Genomic DNA, 9161 nt, shown 5'->3' with positions numbered 1-9161 from the left:
TCTGAACCCTGAACACCTCCGAACCTTGAACAAGAAACCCCGTACCGAGAGTGTTCAGGGTCGGGAGGTTCCACTGTATTACAGATTGTGGTTCGTTGTTCGCAACTCAGAACTGAAAATAAACGAGCTTGTATACTTAAATCATGAGCACTGCACTTTGCACAAGCTACAATAATTAAACAAACCACAGTTACCACATTCGTGACAGTCCCGAAGGAGAAATCGACCTAAAAATAAGTTGACAAGAAGACTCGCGGGAAGGTCAATTTAAAGGCGGTATCAGTTCCAGAATGTGAAAAGCATACTGCACGTTGTCTGCTGTTCGCCGCGGTAACCTGCTGGACACGTACTGTACTTTAACACCTTTCTTTTATATAGCTACGTCTCGTCTCCCACCAGTTGGAACTTCTCATGCGTGCATTTGAGGAGAGGTGATCGACGAACCGGGTCGGCCTGCATGGACTCCGCTGCCAAAGCCACCAGAAGACTTTCAAGACCTGACAGTGGCAGCGGAGAATACAACCACGGACTGAAGGCAGCCAGTTAGTAGAATGGAGAACCATATAGGCCTATCCGTAAAACGGTAAAAGATCACAAAGGCCGAATGTCACCACACTTGTACCATGGGAACGTTAACGAGGTAAATCAGTGGCCGTCGACATACATAACCATAACTTGTATGGATACTCTGACCGGGATAGCAATCGCCTGCGACCAGACCGGACCATCGAAACAATTCTTCCGACCGGCATGTCCAGATGCAGCCGGTCAACACGAGTGCGTTCCCGAACAAGAGAGCATAGAAGTATTTGTCTTGTGAACCTGATGTTCTTGGGATCTCTCCGCATTATCGCTATTTGTACAATTATTAATTTTGGCACATGAATTGTTTTCATACGAGTATCCTAGACAGTTGACACGAAACCTCCGATATTAGTAGCAACAATTAAATCTGAATATTGCTGACACAACCTTGGTCACTCCTAACGTAATGATGGGAAAGAGCAAGTTGCAAACGCTCGAGGAAGGTGCCAAAAATACAAATCGAATCATTAAAAGCAGAAGCAGCAATGCAACGCATCGACCTCGGGTTTTTAATTGAATCATATCATATCAATATAAAAAGAAATAAGATAATCGTAAAACCAACCCAGTAACAGTGAAAGACGTCCTATTCTCATCAGGAACGGTAAAACAGCATGCTAAAAAAATCATACCTTACAAATAAAAACATAAAGACGCTCCTTATTAAATTAACAGCGGCCTGTGGCCAGCCTAGCTGCACTCGCTTTGGTATGTCGTAAACAATCAACAACAAACATAGTCAGCTGCCCAAAGCTAAAAACCAACCAGAAGATACGAAAATGCACACATAAAAGGGGAAACAATAGGGGCAGAATATGCCAGCCTATGGCGAAGCCGTCACCAACTTTATCAGGTTTTCCCTCGTATTAAACCTGTCCTCCTTATCCTTGATAATAATCTTCTGATAGTCACAAAACGTGCTGGTCCATGGAATGCAGTTAAAATATGAGCACACTTCACAGTTATAAATGGGGTGGATATAGAACAACACAATGAGCACTGCAAATAATCCAGTGGCAACGAGAACTGAAATTACTATGATCCACACTTTTATCTTCCGTTCTCGTTCGCTGAAGGCAATGTATGGCAGCAGCGCCAAGGACAACAAAAAACCAAAAATAAATCCGAAGATGTGCGAATAATTATCCGTCCACGGGAAGAGACCAATTATGAACAAAAACAAGGCAATTAACAACATTTTCAATAAAGGCACCCATGGCTTATCCACCAGTTTCCATGAATAGATTATCTCAACAATAACACAAGCGAACACGCCGAACTGGGAACCAGATGGACCGACCTACAAACAAACCAAGCAAGTATGACTGTAATTCGCAAATATACTGCTTCATCAGGGAAACAAACAAGGAATTTAATCAGGAAATTTTAGTAACTTTACGTCATGCATACTTCCAAAGTATTCCATTATCAGGGCCAAAAACTTACTTCTGCAACGTAGGGAGTAAATATTGCACTGGCCAGATTGCCAGCCACTCCGCTCATGATGTAAATTATGGCCATCCTGATGCATCCCGTCAGTTTTTCCGTATCTCGCATAATATAATACTGGAACAGAATTGTTATGGCCAAATGCACAAACCTACAACCAGATCGGTGGAATATTAGCATAATAAGTCAATGATCCACGATTAAAATTTAACTGGCCATGCCATCTGATCGAAAGAACTAGCCCAATAAAGCAATCGCAAAGTACGGCTGTGTTCTTTTTCGTGCAAATGGTGCTAGCCTTAATCAACCTACCATAAAAACGAATTTTAAATTATCAGACTATGAATATCAATATGTACAAAGGCATTATTTTTAGTGATCTGATAATTTCAAAACAAAAATCCGAACAGTTTTAACTTGTAACTTGATAACTTACCCAGCATGCAGGAATATGGCAGTCCACAACCGGTAAAACTGATCCGGCACTTCTGGGTCAAAAAACGGTAGCATACCACATATTTTGTCTAAGCAAGACACTTGTGAACATAAGAGAGCGGTCTCGTGAAAGTAGCCTTGCACAAAATCACAATATTCACGCGTTGTGATACGGCAACCACCTTGAGTGTCGATACAACAGGGGTGACCCACCACCTACGAAATGTCAATCTTGGGAATGGTGAGCACAGCTTGCGTTTCAAAAATTATCTCCGCTTACCTCGCACTGCATGTGCTGGGGCCAGGCAATCTTACTCGTGTTGTCAATCTGTTTCTTGCATATCGGCCACTTTGTAATATCATCCGGCCATTTTTGACTACCCGTCGACGGTGGATCAGCGCAGTATCGTGGATCTAATCCGCATACGGAACCGGATACGCGACCACTGGAATCAGTGTCCGGCCATTTGGCAAATGTTGCCATCGTGCTCTGTTAGCAAACCAACGTTAGAATATACGTCCATTTTTAACAAAAAGTAAAGGCATTTACCGAACACTTATTTTTTGTACTCTGTACACATCCAGATTCTGCAAAATAAACACTCATTCACATGATGCCGCAGTGACTAGCCGAAAATCACTTCTACATAACATGATAATTATTACAGTACTTACTGTCATTGCTAATACAGCATGCAGTTTGGTTCTCTTGTTCGCGATGAAATGCAATTTTTTTGTTAATCTCGTCATCAGGGCGCATACAAGGTGCATATTTAGCGCCCAGGTGTATTAAGTGAGCCTGCAGAATTCCAATAATTTTCAAGATTCATAGAGGGCGGCGGAATAAACAGAGATCTGACAGTACTACGAGGTCGTACAACATACCGCACGTGGACCCAGCCAAAAATTCTCCGGTTCGTAGTAGTCAACCGTTTCAAGTGCAAGGCTAGTTTCCAATATCTACCGAAAGATGAAATTGTATTCCACGACAAACCCCAGACTTAAAGAAGGACAGAAACGAGACTGTATGCTCAATAAACTACAGTATAAACACACAAAAATTTCTTATTACCAGTGATGAATGCTGCTTGGAGTCGAATCCAACCGGTGCAAAGCCGTACACGGCAACTGACACGACAAGGATCAAAATCTGCGCTACCGTTACCCAGTAAGTAAAGTATGGCCTGCAAAGAAAGGGCATCGCTGTTTCTGTAAACAAGGTTCGATAGATGTTATACAAGGTTCTGTCTCACCTGTGATCAAGCAGTTCGTATAACTGCTCTTGTGTGGCTTTATCAAGATCCTTTCGGAAAGGCCTCATACAGCATCGTAACAAAATGCTCATCCCAAAAAATCTCGATTTCTCTCGGCCCGGCGCGGGCACTCCGAGCATTTTTTTGGCTGTATCCGTAGTTCCATCTGTGATTTCCGCTGTTTCCGGCTTGGCAATGGGCGCCAGAGGAGGTTGTGGTGCACTGATAGCCACTCGCAAATCTCTTGCCCGGGCTAAGGCCTTCCCTTTCAACAATGTCGTAGCTTCGGTCGGGGGAGCATGGGCAGGTTCTTCTTTAGGGGGAGAAGGAGCAGCGTGCACAGCAAATGGTGTAAAGCGAAATTCACCAGACAGTTCTTCCACAGGTCCGGTGGCCTGATCGAAAAACTTTTCATGTCTTATTGTGACATCGGCCGGCTCCAGCTCCCGTAGTTCTGGAATCTGAATACGGAACAAATGAGAAACATTAATAATTTCGATGCAGAAGAGAACATTAAGATACTTCATCGATACGCTGACCAGGAAAGCTAGCCATCGTTCCAAAGGTCGGCCGGCCCGTGGAAGGCATCGGAGTAGTGACCATGGAGGAAGGTCCCATTCCCTCCACTTCCGGTCGTTCTCTCGCTTTTCGACTTATTCTCTTCCAAGCCATTTCCACGGCTGATGGTTTCCGGAAAGCTCGCAAAGCGTTGCGGATCCGTTCATCATCACTCGTTATGGTTGGACCGACCTGGCCATCGATATTGTCCGGTCCCTGCACTACAGAAACCACGAGAATTGACAAACAGCCAACTCAGTGCCCAATGAAACAAAACACTGCTATTAGTCTGCTAACTTGTATCAAAGAAAACGTTTTTATTTTCAAGTTGCGGAAAATTTAAGATATACCGACTGCCAGTAAAGTTGTAGAAGAAGTTTGTGCACACAGAAATCAGTCAAATCACAAAACGTACAATAAGACATTTATACAACTATGCACGTACAGATACAACAAACTATTTAATAAACTAGTAAAGTTAAAAAGATCACCTTGCGAAGAAACTGAATCAAAAAAGGATGAATATTTTGATTTTGTATGTGTTATCAGGAATAATAACAGTTTAACACCGAAAGGCGAAACACATTCATCCACTTTGACTAAGAAATGGAAAAAGATGTTTTCATTAGCCCCATTTTAAAGTCAAGGGCTGCGATTGCATCAGCATTAATCCATTTATCGGAATAAAACACACACTGTGTATTCTACGTGCAGTCATTACGTCGATTACGGCTGATGTTATTCTCACCCGCCAAGCGAACCGGTGATTTGGGCTTCGCTCCCAGTCGACGGCCCAACTGAGCCCGTCTGACTTCCCACATCGCTTTGCGCTCATCCTGCTGTTCTTCGGGAATATGCTGAACTCCCAGAAACTGGGCAACGGCGCCCTGGGATCGCTTTACACCGGAGCTTAACGATCTAAGGCGGACGCTGTGCAATGTATATAATTCCCCGAATTATCACGTAGCAGAAAGCGCATGCATTAAGGTTAGATAAGCAGTGTTAGGCGAGCCATTGTACCTGCGCAGTGATGTCATGCGAGTCAAATTCTGAAATGATGATCGCTTCGTTTTTGGCTCATTCACGCTTCGCGAAGAACCGCCCGATGCGGATGCGGTGGGCATCGGGGATAAATTGGGGTGGACATCACCATTGTTATCCATGTCGGGATCCATGGTTAACAGTTTACCATCAGTTGGGGCAAATCGGTACAGAATCGTTCAACCAAAGTTCCAAACAGTGGACAGCAGGACTGCACGGTGAGTATGTAAAATCACCCCCAAATATGGCCAGCAAATTCCAATAAAATATTAAACGCCCGGCCAAAACAAACAACACAAACAGTCTCCGAGCAGATTATAAAGCACTTATCACAAATGTAACACAACGATAAGATCGAAATGCTAATATCACACCAGTCTCTCATAAACCTCAGAAACAGTTACGGGCATATAAATTATTGTATTATTAAGTAATCATGTGCAAAGCTGAAAAGGAATGTACGGTAAATCACGAAGCTTTTCCACGGAATTCTGATAGATCACATTGTACCTGAGCTTTAATAATGAGTATAGATTATAGAATAGAAAATCCATACACTGGCACGTTGCACTGAATTGCTCGATCACAAAATCTGGTCGACAACTTACGGTATGCGGCCCTTCATAAATCATATTTGCATTTGTGGTAAAGTCAACATCGCAATCTACAAAACAAATGACTCCGGTCTTAAATGGACTGACTCACTTTCAAGCGAACCTCCATGCGATGACTCAGCAGACAACGGGCTACTACGTCTAATGCCTGGTAAGTACGATCCGTCAAAAAAAGCAGATAATATATCTATATTATTAAACTACTAATCCATGATTAAATATTAATGATAGTCAGTTTCCGGCCTTTCAACAAAAGTAACTGCCGAAAAATTAAAGCTCTACGTGTCCTCAACATTAGGTATTTTTGTGATAGTACTGTAACTGTAGGTACGGCACAGGCAACACATCGGAAGCTTTGTCTGGCCGCCACACTCCCGCGATGGTGCGCTCTATATTGTAACGTGGCATATATTTCATTCATAAAATTATGTATAAATAAACTGCACTAATTCTGACGATTGGTGACTTAACAGTAACGTCATCTTGACATCGTCTGTCTCAAGGCACAAGTATTGAACTGCTTACCGTGTCTTGCCTTGTTTTTTTATATACGACTTGTTATTTGTGAAAAATGGAAGAACTGATTTAATAACCTACTTAGTTCTTACATATTACTGAATACTGATTACTTAGCTAATCTAAGCAAAGTTTAGATAGCAGGCAGAAAAATTTTGATTTTCGTGACTGTTTAGTAAAAAATAAAAAATAAAAAGTTTAGTTTAGTATTGAGAATAAAAAAATTCTTACGTGTGGACGTTTTTACGGATCTCACTGGAACCGGAAATTACGCCCACCGAACCGGGAAATCATTAGTAAAGAGTGCATTTAAAATGGCTTGATAAGTAAGAATTTCAAACCTGGAGCTCCGGCGAAATCGCAGTACAAACCTTATACTGGCAGAGTAGATGCACTACGACGACGCTGTTGTGTGTGATTACGTGTTTGTTAATCCGCATCTGCCCCATCGACGATTTCCACGACACGAGGTGCTTCACTCTGTTTATTGGTATCCTGATGCGAAGTTTTCCACTTTTCCTTCTCTGCTTTGAAAGACCTACGAATATTCCCAGCTAACTGTATTGAAAAGGTCGGCATTTCTTCGTTCTTTCGGCTGGCTCTTGGATATGGCCAACATGAATCCCGAATAGTAAGTGGCGCCAGATTGCTTGAAGTAGAAATGCTGGATGTCCAGACCAGCGATGAGTGTGAGCTCTGAGTGGTACTTTTTCTCATTTATAGCTTTTATGAAAGTTTTAAGTTTCTGCTCACACTCTTAGTATATTCATGATTAATGTTCGAGGTTCTGGGAAATAGGTGAATCGCGGTTTAGTAATTGCGAGCTTTAAAAGTAAAATACATAACTTCTCCGGTCTTCGTGAAGGTTGTTTGTGACAAACGGAATTTTATTGTTCATTGGTGGAAGAATGACGCAGCATGGGCATGTTCCTAGTCGCTCTGCGTACTTACAGGTTTTCAATTGTTTTTAATGAAAAGATACAGCCCTTTGTGAACGCAGCCCAGGTTTTTTAGGTATTGAATGTGTGACTGCGTGCCAAGTTTTTCCCCTATTTCTCTTACTGGCTTCGATTTCTTTCAGTGATTATTTGTTCAAGTTACTGCTCATCGGAGACTCTGGCGTCGGAAAATCTTGCCTTCTTTTACGTTTTGCGGTAAAAATATTGGCGGAATCTAACTGCATATTCGTTACGCGAAGCTGGAAAAGCTTTGTTTCCTATATCGCTGTACTTTCAGGATGATACTTACACGGAAAGCTACATAAGTACGATTGGCGTGGACTTCGTAAGTGGCTGAGTTCTAACCGTGATTATTTTCGCGAAATATTGGAAGTATTTACCCGATCTGGAGAAATCTTAAATTGAATCACCTATCACATGATCATAATAGTAATAAATAATAATAGTAATTAATCTTTTGTTGTGAATTTGCTTTTTTTTTACCTCCAAATTTGCCCTAATTAATGATGTTTTTATTTATTTGATGATGTTTTTAATTGCAGAAAATTCGGACCATTGAACTTGACGGAAAGACCATAAAATTACAGATCGTGAGTTAAAAGTGTCCGAAGCGAAACCGCCGTTATACTTTTACCATTTGATCCTTCGTGAATATTAAGTTTTCTGTATTTTTTCGTAGTGGGACACAGCTGGACAGGAACGTTTTCGCACGATCACTTCTTCATACTATCGTGGTGCTCATGGTATCATTGTGGTGTATGACATTACTGACCAGGTATTTTACCCACCTATTTATTAACCATAACCTGCGAGCTGGTTTCATTGGGTAATTTCTCACAGGATACTTTCCACAACGTTAAGCAATGGCTTCAAGAAATTGATCGTTATGCTTCCGAGAATGTGAATAAACTCTTGGTGGGGAACAAATGCGATCTTACACCTAAACGAGTTGTGGAATACCAGACAGCCAAGGTGTGTTACATACATATCAGAATGGAGCTAGACTTTGTTAGGCTTTTGGGTTTCAACTGTTCCCCTGAGATTACGTTGTGCGTTATGTGTCAAAATGGAAGTAGCCAGAATTCTGGTACAGTAAATGATTTGAGTTATAACATAATTCGGTCCAAACAGGAGTACGCGGATTCTTTGGGCATTCCGTTTTTGGAAACGAGTGCCAAGAGTTCCACGAATGTTGAGCAGGCTTTTATGACCATGGCGGCTGAAATCAAGGCTCGGGTTGGTCCTCAGCAGATGGGCTCCACAAGCAAGGATACGCCAAGGATAACAGCCGGCAGCACTCCGGTCAAGCAGTCTGGCGGCGGATGCTGCTGAGTCCAATAGGCGGAGGGGAAGTGCTATCACGACGTTATCATGGCGAGAGATATTATTTTATCGTTTCCTTTTGTGCTCCGCAATGAGCGCACTGTTCTGATAAAAGCAGTTTTTAACTCGAATGTTATGCCTAATTTTGACGAAGTAATGTTTTCTTTTGCTGCGGGATGTTTTCGTGCGTAGACATAGAGAATTAATTCATGAGCCCAAGAGAACGGTACCATATTTTGCCTCTTAACGTGTTCTGTTCTGGTATGTCTCCAGTTTGATTCGATGTTACATTCTGATTCACTCTTTCGTGTTGGCTTGTGTGGCGTTCTAGAGTATCACGATTTTATTTATTACTATTTACTGTTTTCTACAAAGTGTTAGATTCATGTGCTAGTCTTGTCAAGCATTAAATTGTCTCTGAGAACTTA

At 42.0% G+C, this 9161-nt stretch overlaps 2 protein-coding genes across 3 annotated transcripts; one reads left to right on the top strand and one right to left on the bottom strand.

Moving 5' to 3' along the window:
- Positions 1–1080: 1080 nt before the first annotated feature.
- LOC129589403 (inactive rhomboid protein 1-like) lies at positions 1081–6224 on the bottom strand. Of its 2 annotated transcripts, none has more exons than XM_055484159.1 (12): positions 5301–6224; positions 5029–5210; positions 4245–4501; positions 3723–4183; positions 3542–3653; positions 3355–3429; positions 3145–3268; positions 3020–3057; positions 2750–2959; positions 2471–2685; positions 2032–2185; positions 1081–1885 (listed from the first exon to the last, which is right to left on the bottom strand). In XM_055484159.1, exons 1-12 carry the CDS (start codon positions 5453–5455, stop codon positions 1409–1411), a joined length of 2460 nt encoding a protein of 819 aa, XP_055340134.1. In that variant the 5' UTR covers positions 5456–6224; the 3' UTR covers positions 1081–1408. The 2 variants fall into 2 exon arrangements, with proteins under 2 accessions (XP_055340134.1, XP_055340135.1); XM_055484160.1 differs by having other exon boundaries at positions 5029–5198; positions 5301–6220.
- A 665-nt stretch (positions 6225–6889) lies between these two features.
- On the top strand, positions 6890–9157 carry LOC129589405 (ras-related protein ORAB-1). The gene is made up of 7 exons (XM_055484162.1): positions 6890–7082; positions 7533–7605; positions 7688–7735; positions 7953–8000; positions 8090–8185; positions 8251–8382; positions 8542–9157. Exons 1-7 carry the CDS (start codon positions 7060–7062, stop codon positions 8740–8742), a joined length of 621 nt encoding a protein of 206 aa, XP_055340137.1. The 5' UTR covers positions 6890–7059; the 3' UTR covers positions 8743–9157.
- Positions 9158–9161: the final 4 nt, after the last annotated feature.

The sequence above is a fragment of the Paramacrobiotus metropolitanus genome, unplaced genomic scaffold (assembly GCF_019649055.1).
Source record: "Paramacrobiotus metropolitanus isolate TYO unplaced genomic scaffold, Prichtersi_v1.0 Parri_scaffold0000034, whole genome shotgun sequence".
Classification (NCBI taxonomy): domain Eukaryota; kingdom Metazoa; phylum Tardigrada; class Eutardigrada; order Parachela; family Macrobiotidae; genus Paramacrobiotus; species Paramacrobiotus metropolitanus.
Note: the sequence above shows the minus strand (reverse complement) of the source record. Positions and strands in the feature narration are given on the sequence as shown.